The sequence below is a fragment of the Lycium ferocissimum genome, chromosome 1 (genome assembly GCF_029784015.1).
Source record: "Lycium ferocissimum isolate CSIRO_LF1 chromosome 1, AGI_CSIRO_Lferr_CH_V1, whole genome shotgun sequence".
Classification (NCBI taxonomy): Eukaryota; Viridiplantae; Streptophyta; class Magnoliopsida; order Solanales; family Solanaceae; genus Lycium; species Lycium ferocissimum.
The window spans coordinates 15,985,708-16,000,473 of NC_081342.1; the positions used below are offsets into that span (position 1 = coordinate 15,985,708).

Below are 14,766 nucleotides of genomic sequence, written 5' to 3' on the forward strand. Positions count from 1 at the left end.
ATCAAATGAGAGAACTGAAGAAAGGAACATACATTAAAGCAAGATGACGAGTATTTCCTCATAGAGATAACTATAAGTTTCGAGTCTATAGTCTAGTGATTTTATTAGGTTATTGAGTTGTAATTTTTAGCTGCCTCCGAGAAGCACTTTGAGGTTGCAATTTGAAGTAAACATTGCTTTGAGCTTAAGTTAGCTTGAAGGATCTAACAACAACCGAGTTCAAGCTCTTAGCATTACTTTGTAACTCATTGTTTTACTGGAATAGTAGTTGAAATCTCACAGAAATGTTAGTCATGATTTTTAGACCCTTAATCCAAAGCAGTTTTCCACATAAAAATTCCTTACTAAGTTAGGCTACGGTTAATTGGCATAAACAACCACCAAACCAAGTTCATCATAAATGTTAAAATTTGTGAAACTCAATTCAACCCCCTCTTGTGCCGTCAGTCTCTAACTCAACATAGGAGAAAACGCAACAGTCATACCGCCACGACCATCAGGCTTCTGTCCGATATAAAACATTACTGCATCAATGACTCCAATGATCACCGAAGGTAAGAAATTCAAAGACCAAAAAACTATCATCTCAGCTTCTAAAGCAGTACTCAAAAACACTGTAGATTTCATTATAAGCACAACATTTACTGTTTACAACTTCACCTTTGTTCCCGACACGCACTCTCCAACTCCCAACCAATCATGTGGGAGGAAAAAATATGAACACACAGTTAAATAAAAGAATAAAACTTTACCCACCTTCAAAATGGACATTCACACGATATACAGGACACATCATAGATTGAATGACAAGATTAAACTCCTCATAAACCTACAAGGAAATTCCAACAAAGCTAGCACCAGCTTAACTGCGGTTAGCATCTATGGGAGTCCCTGTTCTAGCCTGTGATATTCGATTTGCATAAATAGTCACCAATCTCAACTGTGTGCTGTTCAATCCTTCCAAGTATGGCAAAAATGCTTTGCCGAGCATGATGTATATGTCAACTAAACAGAACACAACAGTCTGCCAGCCACGAAAATTATGCATTTCAGAAAACAATTTAATTGATAAAACTACAGATAAGTACAGAATGTGAACTGCATTTATCTCTTCATTCATTCTTCAACAATGTACAAGGCACAATGCTAATTTGATTATAGGCAATCCAATTTAGTTAAATCACAGCCTCAAAGCTTGTATTACTAAGGTTTATTGCATGATTTTGTTTCTTCTTCTATTTCCTTTGGGGATAGGTATAAGGTTTATCTAATGACCATATTTCAGTCCATAAAACAGGCAGGAAAATACAATGAAGTGAGGGCTGGGGCTCAATAGCATCTGACAAAGGAACACCGGTTAATACTGAATGATTATATTGCATGCTTTATGCTACCAATCTACTTAGTGATTACATCCTTAATTCTAAAAAGCTTTTTCGGGCTCTAAAAAGAGAAGAAAGAGAACAAAAGTAATTGGCACCTTGCGAACATCTGCACTCTGGTTTCCAAAAGCATCAAACAGGGCAGGTAAGAACGAAGGTAGCTGAGACATCAATTCTTCCTGGGAAAACCTACCCACAAGCTGAAGAAAGAAGCATAAGTTCAAATCACTAACCAATCACACCATAGCTTTTCCAAGTTTGACATACTGTAGCGAAACAATTAGTACTACTTCTCACCAAAAAAAAAAAAAAAAAACTAGACACAAGACTCTAACGAGTTCAGGGTTCAGATCCGATCAGCAAATTACCTTCGTCAAACAGTTAATACAGGTTACAAGAGTCTTCTCGTCTTCGGTGACAAGCAAAGGAACGACAACCTATGATAGCAGCAACTTATCAGAAGAATATCAAAGAAAAGGCCATGAAAAGGAAAACAAAAACCCAAATATCTTGCTACGCAAATTCAAACGGAACACCAAAACTTACACTTAAGCATCTAAATGGGTCATACTGGGACAACACTATAGTTAAACAATGCTCAGCTTCATTTGAAACCTGGAAAAATATAACACATTAGAAAGGAGGGAAGGGAAATCTTCAGCATAACAACTTCATCTAAGTGAGAGTTTACTTTTGGAGCAACATCCTTGGTTACGTTGAATAATTTCTCAACTACAACCTCGACTGAATCCTCCATAGCATCTCTCTGGAACAACAGAAGATGGATAAAGTAAAACGACATAGTAAACAAATAGGGTTAAAAGGAAGCAGACAACATTTCTTATCTATAGCTAAAGGGATGGAACAAAAATAGATTTGAAGCAACAAAAGACCTGATTCTTCAGCATTTCAACTATCAGAGATAGGGCAAGTTCTCTTATTGATGACTCAGAATCATCAAGCACCTCGATTACAGCAGTCAATATCTGATTGAAGTACTGCAGTGAATAAAAGATGGCACGTCATAATAGAAACCATCTTTTCAAATTAATAGAATTAAATCCTGATATGCATAAGATCTTTAAAATAAAAAAGCAACAACTGAACTCTAACTAGTTGGAATATTAAAAAGGAACTAAACTAAATGCCATTCACACTGTTGCATGAGGACTTTAAAATCTATATAAACGGATAGTAACAACCAAGCAAATAAATCTGTGACTAATATACCTTGCTCCATATGGATTGATCATTGGTAACAGCGTCAACTAGTTGTTGGAGTGAACCATGCTTGTTGGCAGCAGGACTTTCATCATTTCCATTACAAATCTGGCAGAAGTGTGAGAGAAAGCAGGGTAAAAATTGTGATAGTTTTCATCCTAAGTTTTTGCACACAGGACTTGAGAGATTCTTTAACCAAGGAAGAGGAGAATCTCAGATAATTTGACAATAAAGTGTAAGTTCACAGGCATAGGTTGACCACAGAGAACTCACCGAATGAAGAATCTGAGGAATACTTGGTCCGGTTGCTGGAGTTGAGTTTATCTTCAGAGCAGAAAGTTTAAGGTGATTAAGTCCCAAATCAGATTCATTATCAGCTCCAACAGCTGCAGCTAGATGCTCCGAGTCAACTAACCCATTAACCTCCAGACAGGGTGTGGAAGTGTGCTCCACGTTTAAGCTGTTTCCATTGCTTTCCTGCGGATTAGCCCATAATCCATTACTCTCACTTGCGGCATGGGCCAAAGCTTTTGAAACAGGAAGATCAGAGTTGGAACCAGTTTCAACACCATGATAGAAGTCTTGAGTATCATCCGACAATGAGTGACCTATAGAGCTAGGCATATAGGTAGAGTCCGGAACAGAGTTCCACTTTCTGGCACCATCGCTATCAACTGAACCAGCAGAATACCTTCCAAATGGATGACTTTTCTTTGAAGCTCCTACATATCCCTCTTCAGAAGATGTTCCAGTCACATCATATGGATCGTACTTGGAACGCTGCCTTTCTTTCTTATTCTGCAGAAAATTCATCAAATCCACTTCTATACGAGGGGTATACTGTTTAAGAGCTCGTCTCAACGAATTTTGTTCTTCAACTGATAAGCTAAGAATAAAATTCAAAACCGCTGTTGCATCAAAGTGTGTGTACACTGATATAATGCATGAAATAGCCGCTTCTTTCAGTTTGGAATTTTTATCATAGACCAATGGTGTCAACTTAGCGAGCCATAACTTAAGGATGCCACTATTTCCAGCACCTTCAGAATTCGAAGGATGCTTGTTAAAAGAGCCAATTGCAAACTCAATTACAGCAAGTTTGGCCTTTGGCGAACGCTGTTCATCCAATGAACGGAGCAAAGCTGGCAAAAGGGAGTCGACACCATATGTTTTACTAACAATTTCTAATGTAGTTGAGCAAGGCTGTCTCACCGATTCCTTGGGATCAATTAGCCGTGAGAAAACATGGGGCAAAATCCGCTCCATGTAACTTTCAAAAGGTTTTCTGCAAGCTGGAATAAGATCTGCAAGGGTTGACAGAGCAGCCTGTGCAACTTTATGATGGGGATCATCAAGGTGCTGGAAAAATAATTTCATAACCTTCTCAAAGCTCTGAATGATTTCTGGAATACCTCTAGGCCCCTGCTGTAGCAAAGACCTGACATAGCTAAATGCAGCAACCCTAGCATTCCAATCTGAACTAGAACTGAGACCTTCACTTAATGCATCACTTAGTGAGGCAGGTCCCTCCACATAACTTGACATGTCTCCAAGCGGAAGCTGACTGTCATCAAAGCTCCTTCTCTTGCTAGTAGACATTCTTCCTGCTGTGTTCTTTCTTGATAGAGGACGTTGAAAATTTGGAACGTGATTATTCTGAGAATCCCTAAAGTTAGCATCTCTGTATGGTGACTCTATGTATTGTCTGTGAACGTGTGAGTTCATTAACCGTCTACCTTCCCTCACTTCAGCATTATCTTCAGAAAAACCTCTATCTGGTAGTTTTTCTGAAGCCCTTCTTGCCGAATAAGAATTCAGCGCTGAAAAGGATTCATGAACCGCACTACTTCGATAGGATGATTTAGTTGAATCCTTCGAGGCCTGGATCTGAGTAATGATATCAGACAAACCCAATCCACCATTGCGATTCTTCCCTCTAGAGAAACCAGATGGTGCATCTACCAAAGCGTTAACAAGACTATTCGATGCAGGAACAGCAAAAGGAAATGGTGGGTCACGGGACGATGGCGGGTCAACTCCTGCACTAGGGGCAGGAAAAGAAAAATTAAGGTCTTCATAAAACTTCAAACATTATAGCTAGTCTTCTTCTTTTCTTTTTTTTTTAAGAGAGAAATATTATAGCTATAGGGTGTGTTTGGTACGACGGAAAATGTTTTCCTCAAAATAAGAGAAAATGTTTTCCATAAAAATTTGAGGGAAAACATTTTCCAGATTAATAAAAACACACCAACGCATTCCCCAATCCATCCCGGTACGCCCCATCCCCACTTTCCACCCCATCCCCACCACTCCTACCTTCCAGCACCCACCCCCCTTGAATTTACTGTTTCATATATTTTATTTTACTTCTATCAAAAATGGAAAAAAAATTCTTACCCCCAACTACCAACCCCCCCCCCCCAAAAAATTAAAAGTTTTTTTTTTTTTTTTTGGGGTTTCTTACACCACCCAGCCCCCCGCTCCCAACCCGTACTCCCCACCGCCAAAAGTCGCACACAGGATTCAACAGCTTCATAGTGGTTTTGCTTTAAGTATATCCAAATGCTCTTGAAATGACATTTTCCAACTTGCGTACCAAACACAAGAAAATGAGTAGGCCCACCGCCAAAAGTCGCACACAGGATTCAACAGCTTCATAGTGGTTTTGCTTTAAGTATATCCAAATGCTCTTGAAATGACATTTTCCAACTTGCGTACCAAACACAAGAAAATGAGTAGGAAAACCACTTATTTTCTGAGAAAATATTTTCTTGGAAAACATTTTCCGTCATACCAAACACACCCATAGTCTTTTTAGTTTTCCCAGCATCCTTTCTGCCAAGTTTTAGAAGCTGCATGTGGATGAACTCTTAAGGCTTTTACCTTGGCACTAAAATACCACACAAGATTTTGAGATGAGGAAGAATAATGGAAGAGGAAACAATTACCTAGATCCAAACTAGAGGATCGACTTTTCTCAGACATATCCAGACCTTTGAGCAGGCTTTCTATAGCAGAAACTTTCTGTTTGCTGGCATGAAGTACACTTTCCAAGCTACGTTCTGTGCCAGTACCCACAGGTTTTGTTTGTGACAGGAGTAGCCCAGTGGAGAGGGATGTGCCTGAAGGCAAACTGGAACTTCTATCCATAGCAACTATTGCAGAAGTTCCATAACCAGAAATTTGTGAAGAAGCAGATGTTTGAGAAGCAAGTGAGAAGTGTGAACTCCTCTCTCGAACAGAAGGTGAAGCATGCCGTCTGTGAGTTCCACCATCTTCCTCATTTATGATCTGCAAAAGTCTTTCCCCTTTAGTCCGTCATGTCAAATCTAAAAGCAATTTAAAGTAATGCCAATCATCTGTGTTGGAAAGATGCTGGGAGCAACTTTAAGAGAAAACAGAGTACCCTTTGGATAACGGGATCAAAGGACATAAACAAACGCCTGGATCGTTCTGGCCAAGTTCTTGCAAACATTCTGTACAAAGTTCTAGCAGTTGATCGTACCTGTTAAGTTTCAACTGAGAGTAATGAAATTGCAAAAAGAAATGGAAAAAAAGATATTGAATACGAGTACAAAATGGAACATAGTGTCTCTCTCGGTGCGCGAAGAAGAGGGGAGATTGAATGATGCAAGCAGCTTAGTGTACATTCAAATTTACATCTGTGCGTAGAATTCAAGATCCATACCTCACTCATCGCATCTGCTACACAACACTTTATAAGGTCTTCATAGAGTTCTGCTGAACGGTGTATCTCAGATGCATCAGGCCAATGTTCCAGGATTAGAAGTGCATACTCACAGCATCTGTTAAGTGTTGTGAATGAGGAACAGCAGTGTCCAGAATTAAAGCAGAATACACACGATAATTGACCACAAAGAATCAAACCTTGCACGAAGAACTGCATTTCGATCATTCTTTGCACAATCAGCTATTCGAGGAAGTGCACGAGCAACCTTGCAGTTGCGCAACATCTGAAAATAAAAGTAGTGGCACATGACTAACCAATATACAAAGGGACGAAAGAGAGATGATTATAACTGCACATAAAGCGTTACCGTCTTTAGGCAGGTATCAGCAGATTCTGCAATTACAAGAACAGTTATCACAACAAGCTTGAAAAGAACCTGAAATTCAAATCAGAAGTCAGAAACAACCTACGCCATTTAGTGTACGATCATTCTTTTCTCTAAATGAGATGAGAGAAGCATAAATCTGCGGACAGTAGCTAAAAAAGTTACTCACCGGAATGAACATCTCAGCACATGCCTCAAAATCTCCCAAAAGCTCTTTGGATAGGAGGTTTAACAAATGGCAAGCCTACCAATAACAGACAAGGAGAAGACACCGTAAATTGGAACACTTTAGTCTACTTAAATTTCTCCATGTTTATGGAGTGCATGCATAAGAGACACTAATGAACTTTTTCTCATCAATTCCAGAAGGAAAAATGGGCAGGTGAAGTATAAACCGCCCAATAAATATACTCAGACACTCCAGTTCCTGTGGCGCGAGTAGACATCTTAACTGATAAAATCTGGCAAAACAACAAGAGTCTATGTGCATACATTCAGATTGGGTGATACTCTTTAACCTGAGAATTAATAAGAAAAAGGTGCAAAAAATGTCCTCAAAATGGAGAAATAAGTGTGAACACCGAGATGCAGTCCTAGATTGCATAAATGCATTGTAAGAAAGAGAGGGCCACAGGTCTATCTGACTACTAAAAGGCCTCTATGAAGACGGCAACTGCAGTGAGTGGAGCAGACGGTAATAGCAAGCTATTTCAGATGGACTAGGATGCAAACGTTTGATATAAACATGCAAATTCTAGTAGGTTTTCTGTATTGACCGATCCATAACTAGCACTCATAACCCATTTGACACAGCCCGGGTAACAAAGCAGGAGACGGAAGCGAATAATTAGAGGAAAAATAAGTTTCAAAAAGACACACTAGCAGAGTTGGTATGTTATAGACTATGGCAACAGACCTGTTTGACAATGGTGGATCTCCGATCAGATAACTGTGTGCTCAAAGGGACAACAAGCTGCTTTAGAAGTCCACGGAAACAAGGAAAATCAGTTGCACCTGATACGAGGAAATAGAAGATGAGCCGCAATATAAGCTGGTCAAGACATGATAGGAAAGAAATCATTTGAACATAAATAATCCTATTTGCTCTTATTTCATACAATTTTCTTCTCTTTCCCTTTTTCTTTCCTTTCAGTGGGGAATGGCAGAGGAAGCACTGAGCTCTGTATATATCACTTCAATAAGAGAAGGGGACATAGTTATACAGGAAATGCCATAGTAGAAAACACACCTCCAATAACAAGAGCCTCAATTCTCTGCATAGCAGAGATACGGATAGACCAATCCTTCTCTGGCACAAGGGTAGAGGCAATCTTCTCAAACTCCCTTACCAGCTCCTTTTCTGAGTACACTTTAATTGGCTCGACAGGTTTCTCCGTAGCATCAGCATCCCCTATACAAGAGTAGAGAGCAAATGACATTCGATCAAGTATACAATCATAGACTGTTCTTGTGATTACGTTATTGAAAACCTCCCTCTCTCTGTGTTCCCTTTTTTTTTTTTTTTTTTTTTGGTCAAAATACCCTTTATTCATAGACTCATAGTAGTTGTTTTACATGGAAAAATACCCTGATTACCACCGGCAAATGATTTCTCAATGTTCTTAGACCAACTACACAATTCTGCTTTTCTTCTCTCCTGCTCCCCCTCATCATTTAGAAAGGTTAACCAACAAAACCTTGAAAACTTTTATCCCCAGTATGTAACATGACAAAAGGATGCCAACAAAAGCTTAATATATGTAAAAGTTTCCAAGGCATATTGGGTGCATGTACTAACCTCCAAAAAGAGACGCCTCTCTTGTTGAACTTTTAGCCCTTGGGCTGCTTTTCTTGGGATTAAGACCAGTGGATCTCACCTCAGCAGCTGAATAGCTTCTTGGAATTCCATCTGAGCGATTTTTGGGCTCAATCTTCTCTAGTCGGGCATTAATATCTTTTAGCTGCAGCCAATTATCAAGTCAAGACAGAGATTGAGAAGAAATTAGGCTTTACCTATCACATTAGTGACCAAGTGAAATAAAATCTACAACTGGAAACTCAGGTCACTGCATATGATAGGATAACTATTGCTAGAATGAAAACGTCTCAAGTTATGTACATACCATCATGGTAGGAAGATGATGGCGCTGAAGCTCATCACGGAACTGAGCTCCAGCCGATGAATACATCTCCTGCAAAGAAGATAAAACATGGACAGAGGGGCTGTTAAAGGCATAACACTTAATCATGGAACTGATTATTTGTTGGTGAAAGGCAGTAAACCAACAATACATAAAAGAATAATATAAAGCAAGAATTCAGTAATGATACACAAATATTAACAAGCACCGATTTGGATATTTCCAAACATTTATCAACAGCCCCTCCTGCTGCAGCTTTAACCAACTACAGAGAAATGATTACAAAGAACAACTACTAACAACTAATCACTTCCACGCAGCATAAAATGGCTTTAAAATTGTAACAAGTTGATGAAAGACAGTGAAAAAGCTAACAGATAACTTGTGACAATCACTTCTGACTACCAGCATGATAACTGCACTGGCTGGAACAAGAAGTACACCACTAGCCCGAAGGTAATTTTTATATGTTTGATCAATTAATTTAATCAATCATAGGCGACTTCCTTGATAAATAGCCAAAACCAAGACTGCGAGCTTGTAAAAGAATCAAAATAAAGACAGTGAGATTGGAGCATCTTTATATTGTAAGAGAAAAGAAAAGACACTGAACCTCACAGTCAGAAGCATGCTATGACTTCGATAATAAAACTAACACAGCCGCTTTTCCAAACTGAAGCTAATTGCTGAACCAAAAATATAAAAAATTTAAAGTCTACGGTTAAAGACTAGGCTATATCAACAGAGGGAATGAATATCTAGAACTCTCAGTAAAATAGATGGAGCAAGCCAGCAAGGTCTAGACGTCCCCTTTTTTCTTTTGATAAGTGAGCAAAGTATAGAAATCTCCGTAAAGATTATGAGCAAAGTAGAGGTTTATTTTTGGGTTCTTTCGTTACTTTTGCTTTAGGGATATTAAAAAACCCCATCCCTCAAACTTCTGCTAGCCAGGAGGCCAATTGTGGCCATTTCCCGCTTTGCTCCCTTGGTGACTCAAATCGCCATCCTTATATTTGGAGGTGGAAGGTCCTTACCACTAGGTTGTTCCTCCATCATGTTGCATCTATACGTATAAACTTCCCAGAATGTTGATGTTAGACCATCTTGCAACCATCCTCTCATCAGGTGAAGGAAGTCGAAGGCGCAAAGAATTTCTATTCACAAGTACGGAAGCTTTCCCCAAAAGCTTTATCATAGCTCTTCAATTAAATGTCAACCATAACAATTGTATGCAAGACTGTTTAAAATATTTATCCTTTTTACTAAACTTTACAAATAGTTGTATTTCTACATCATAAAAAGAGCTAAGCATCCTTCACTATGTAACTCTTAAACTGAAACTAATATTTGGTTTTCAGAAAAAAATGTATAAGTGTGGGCTAGTGGTCAATGAAATGGGTTGAACCATGAGGCCTCAGGTTCAAATCCACTTAGGTGATTTCTTCCCATCTGTCCAAGCCTTAGAAGACAGGGTTAACCAGTACCTACGCTGGTGGGAGGTAACAGGTATCCTATGGAATTAGTGAGGTGCATGCAAGCTGGCACGAACACCACGGTTATCAAAAAAATGAAAACTAGCATTTTGCTCCCATCCGAACCCCCACATAAAAGCTCTTTTATCTCTATATTCAAGCTATCATAAAACTATATGAAGTATATTGGCCTCTTTTACATGTCAATTCAAGGCATATCCAAGTAAGAAACATCAAGCCTTGATATAAAAAAAATTATCAAGTAATAAAATTTATTAACAATGGGCAAAAAATACCCGTATAAAATAATATACCAAAAAGTAGAAAACCTCATTTAAAAAGACATGATTTTCTACGAACAACACCAATCTTCTATACCTTAATAAACAACTAAGGGTGTTTCTTATGGATTAAAATCTCTCAAAGCCTCAGCCCCCACCCCCAAAAAAAAAAATTGTTGTGTTTGTTGGTTCTTTTTTCTCTCTCTCCCTATCTCGCTTTCGCAGTAAAATGTCTAAATTTTTTAATGGCCAAATTAGTGAGCTACTATTGCCCTTATAAATATGGCTTTTTTGTCTTTTTCGAATGTTACCAATTTACCATATAGCTACAATTAACACAGCCTGTCAGAATTTGAGGCAGCAAGTGATCAGCCAAATTGCTAATACACTAGACACTAATTAAATACAACTCTAACAATTCATATGGAAGTAAAAACTCTCTACTTCCCTTCTAGACAGTACCACAACTACATGAAATTGAGATACGAAAACAGTTTCACTAACCTCAATACATGATATGGCTGCATCTCTAACACCGGGGTTAGGATCACTCAACATTTGCAGAATCTAGCAACAAAGAAGAAGGATGTTTACAAAATTGGATAACAAAAGGTGACGTATTTAGTATCACAACATACAAAAGAGCTTCATCGCCATTCGTAGTGAATCACATACAGGAGGAAGAATAGCTCGTTGAAGGGGCAGCTCTGTTGAAGAAAAAAGACCAATCGCTGATGTAACAGTACGAGCAAATTGTTCTCGAACTCTGAAACTTCTGTGCATCCAAGCACAAGACCCTGCCCTCTCAACAATGATAGTTGGCGAAGAAACCTGCAGAATATATATATATATATTAATCAGCCAAATAGGTTTCTAGTTTTTTCCCCTGGAACACAAGTTGAAATTATCTCATGCTGGTTGTAACTGTGCTAACCAACAATATTCACATCTGAAAGTTAATAAAATTAATGTTCAAAAACTCCCCTTGAAAAACAACTACTCAGTTTGATAAGAGTCTTATCTACATCTTTTTGACAGTCAAAAATAATGTGTTCTGCCTTGTGAAAAAAGCAAGAATATCCCAATTATATTATCTTAACACGCTAAATTAGTTTTACACTTTTTTTTTTATAACCGAGAAATCCTCAAGGGGCAGTGGCAAACGGTCAGAAAGGGTCCACCCCTCTACCCTTCTCCACTTAAATACCATGCTAAATTAGTTTTACATTATAGCCAACAAACACGATGACTTCATTGCTTTGTATTACTGTTCGTTTTAGATGGTCACTTATTCGGTCAAAATTAATATGTCAAAAAACTTGATCATTAGTAATGTTCTGCATTCCAAATAATTAATTTTCGGTAACAGGATGGTGAATTGTAATCTTGCGCTGTTATCATTTTTCATCCCTGAAAGTTTGCCAGGGCTGGCTAGATGGTAAAGCCACTAATTCCTAGGCTTTAGGCCTCAAATTTTTTAAGGCCCCAAATGAGTGAAGTTCAAAAGAGCGAGCAGCTTTCTTATGATGGGTAATTCTCTTTGAGCTCTGTATGAAGGAGCATCCACTTAGCTAATTACTATAAGTTCTTAACTTTTAAGTATTAATTAGTGCATTTACCTTCCCTTTTGGTTTTGATTTTTTCTTGTCCACATAAATCCATTCATTTTTCCTGTTTACAACAAGTTCACTTTACAATTCAGCTCTATTTTCTTAATCAAAACAATTTATTTTTGTCACGTTTGATTGATTCATAAATTGAAGAGCAAGTCCCTTAAGATTAAATCAAGATACTTGTATTTTTATTAATATCAAGAATTAAAGCATTGGAAGAGATGTAATATAGTAGTGAAACTCCATAGCGCTTTCTCCAATTTGAATTCAATGTTTTTTACCATATGTTGATTTAAATAATTCTCAAGCTGAATATTGTTACGTAATATCAATCATCTCTCAACAAATATATATTAAATGGATTGGATAGGTCGTCAATTGTAAAGAAATATTAAAATAAATTGATTCAAATAATTAATCAGTTTATATCTCAAAAAACTAGAAACATAACTTCAACAAAAAGTATAAATGAAATTTATTAAATAAGTTTAAGGCCTCTTGTTAAAACTTAGCTTTATGACACAAATTTTACTGAGTCACCCCTATGTGCACGTGCATACTGTAGGCGCAAGGCACACACAACAAAAGCATCTTGCATATTTTTGGAGTCGATCTGAAAATACTATAGACATACCTAATCAATTGAACTTGATAAATATTTTTATTTTTTTTTGAAAACTGGTAAATTGACTGAACTTTATAAATATTATTCGCCACTAGCAAACAATTGAGTCATATAAATAGTTTCTTTAATCTTCATCTGTTCCGATCAAAGACTCCAATGTTCAACCACCTCCAACCACCCTTATCCCTGAACAGAATTAAAAAAATACAAAGAAAAAAGAAAGAAATCTTCAATCAATTTTTTGGCGTTTGAACCAATACAACAACTATGCCAAAATCCAGGTTGGCAATATGAATCCTCTATATTCATTCCGCTTCATCATAAAACAAAAAATAGGATTTCTTCAGAAATCTTTAACCAATCCAATTTATTCCCAAAAAAAAAAAAAAAAATTATGTCCACATGAAGTAGACACATTAAGGATTAACTAATTAACAGTTACTATAACAATTAATATATGCAAAATGGATTAAATAATACTCCCTCCGTCCCAATTTATGTGGCACCGTTTGTGTGGCTGTAAATCATTTCATTAAAGGTAAAAGCGGAATTTTAAAGTTCAGTTGTTTCTAATTATATTCTTAGTATAGAAATGTGACATTCTTTTTGGTACAGACTAAAAAGGAAAGGGTGCCGCATAAATTTGGATGGAGGCAGTAATTAGCTAAATATAAAGTTAACAAATAGCTATATACTAACACATTAACAATTAAATTAATAAACAAACAATTGCTAACTAATTGAGCTTTTTCACTAAATTAGCATTAGGAAAATAATTAACTTAATCCAATTAGGGTGATTAATCGCGTTCATGCAATGAGTTACCTGCATCAAATTAAGCAACAATCTTCTAGAAGCATCTCTAACACATTAACAATTAAATTAAACAAACGAACAATTGCTAACTAATTGAGCTTTTTAACTAAATTAACATTAGGAAAATAACCAACTTAATCCAATTAGGGTAAAGTAACAGTAAAACAACGAAAAGTAACAGCTTTTACCTGCATCAAAGTAAGCAACAATCTTCTAGAAGCATCCCTTACGGGCTGTTTGGCATCACCTAATCTTTCAACAACAGCAGGTACAAGAGCATTGAAATGAAGCTTAAAATGTTCACCAGATAACACCGCAGCACTATCAAGTGACTGTAACGCACCTTGACAAACCCTAAAATTGTTATCTTTCAAAAGATCTAAACAAACATCTACTAAAGAAGTTACTTCAGATGAAGAGAGGGATTTTCTAGAAGCTTCTAGAAGTTGATGTAGTCTCTCTACACCTGCCATTCTTTCCTTCGTGTCCTTCGCACGTGCCAATTCGAGTGCTTCTTCCATTGCAATTAGGGTTACGAGGGGTCCGATCTGGTGTGATGAGCCTCAGATCTGTGAAATGGGAATGAGAAATGGTGGAAAAAAGTGAGAGTGAGTGTGTGTGAACTGTGTGTGAGGACAAAGAGGAAAGAGAAAGAGAGGTTTTTTAGAATTAGCATGAAAAATTGGGGGCTATTTGCTATATTAACGGAAGAAAGGATTTAGTGGGCGTTGGGACATAAAGAATTGTAAAATTTGGAAAAAAGTATTCTCCTGTAACTTTATGTAATATAGTTCGGATTTCAAGAGTTAAACTCGATTGTGAATTTGGATATACAATTTAAAAATAAATTATATATTTACAAACTAGATAAAATATACCACAATAATTATAATTTAAAATATTTAAAAGGTATATGAATAATCTGTTGTCAAAGATTTTTCTTATTTAATTCTAGAAATTCAAATTATAACACAAAAATTGGAATAAATGGAGTAGTATTTTTTGTTTTCAAAGTTGAAAATGGGAAATGGTGGGAAAAAGTGAGAGAGGAGAGTGCGTCTGTGAACTATGAGGCCAAAGAGGAAAGAGAAAAGAGTGGTTCTTAGAATTAGTAGAAAATTTTGGGGGATATATTTGCT

The 14,766-nt window shown here is 37.1% G+C and overlaps 1 protein-coding gene across 1 annotated transcript; it reads right to left on the minus strand.

The window, feature by feature from the left end:
* Positions 1 to 602: 602 nt before the first annotated feature.
* LOC132050141 (CLIP-associated protein-like) lies at positions 603 to 14,230 on the minus strand. The gene is made up of 21 exons (XM_059441216.1): positions 13,816 to 14,230; positions 11,249 to 11,404; positions 11,078 to 11,140; positions 8,803 to 8,871; positions 8,478 to 8,640; positions 7,929 to 8,090; positions 7,596 to 7,693; positions 6,849 to 6,923; positions 6,662 to 6,730; positions 6,492 to 6,577; positions 6,292 to 6,409; positions 6,010 to 6,108; positions 5,552 to 5,894; positions 2,877 to 4,642; positions 2,613 to 2,711; positions 2,276 to 2,380; positions 2,074 to 2,148; positions 1,929 to 1,997; positions 1,751 to 1,819; positions 1,481 to 1,582; positions 603 to 1,024 (listed from the first exon to the last, which is right to left on the minus strand). The coding sequence occupies exons 1-21, from the start codon at positions 14,146 to 14,148 to the stop codon at positions 863 to 865; spliced, it is 4,281 nt and encodes a 1,426-aa protein (XP_059297199.1). The 5' UTR covers positions 14,149 to 14,230; the 3' UTR covers positions 603 to 862.
* Positions 14,231 to 14,766: the final 536 nt, after the last annotated feature.

Bases quoted from the DNA above. Each gene is read 5' to 3' on its own strand.
- LOC132050141 (XM_059441216.1), bottom strand. From the start codon at position 14,148: ATGGAAGAAGCACTCGAATTGGCACGTGCGAAGGACACGAAGGAAAGA. The intron at 8,091-8,477 runs GTTAGTACATGC...ACTCTTGTATAG, and splicing joins AGAGGCGTCTCTTTTTGGAG to GGGATGCTGATGCTACGGAG. The intron at 1,820-1,928 runs GTAAGTTTTGGT...CTGCTATCATAG, and splicing joins ACCCATTTAGATGCTTAAGT to GTTGTCGTTCCTTTGCTTGT.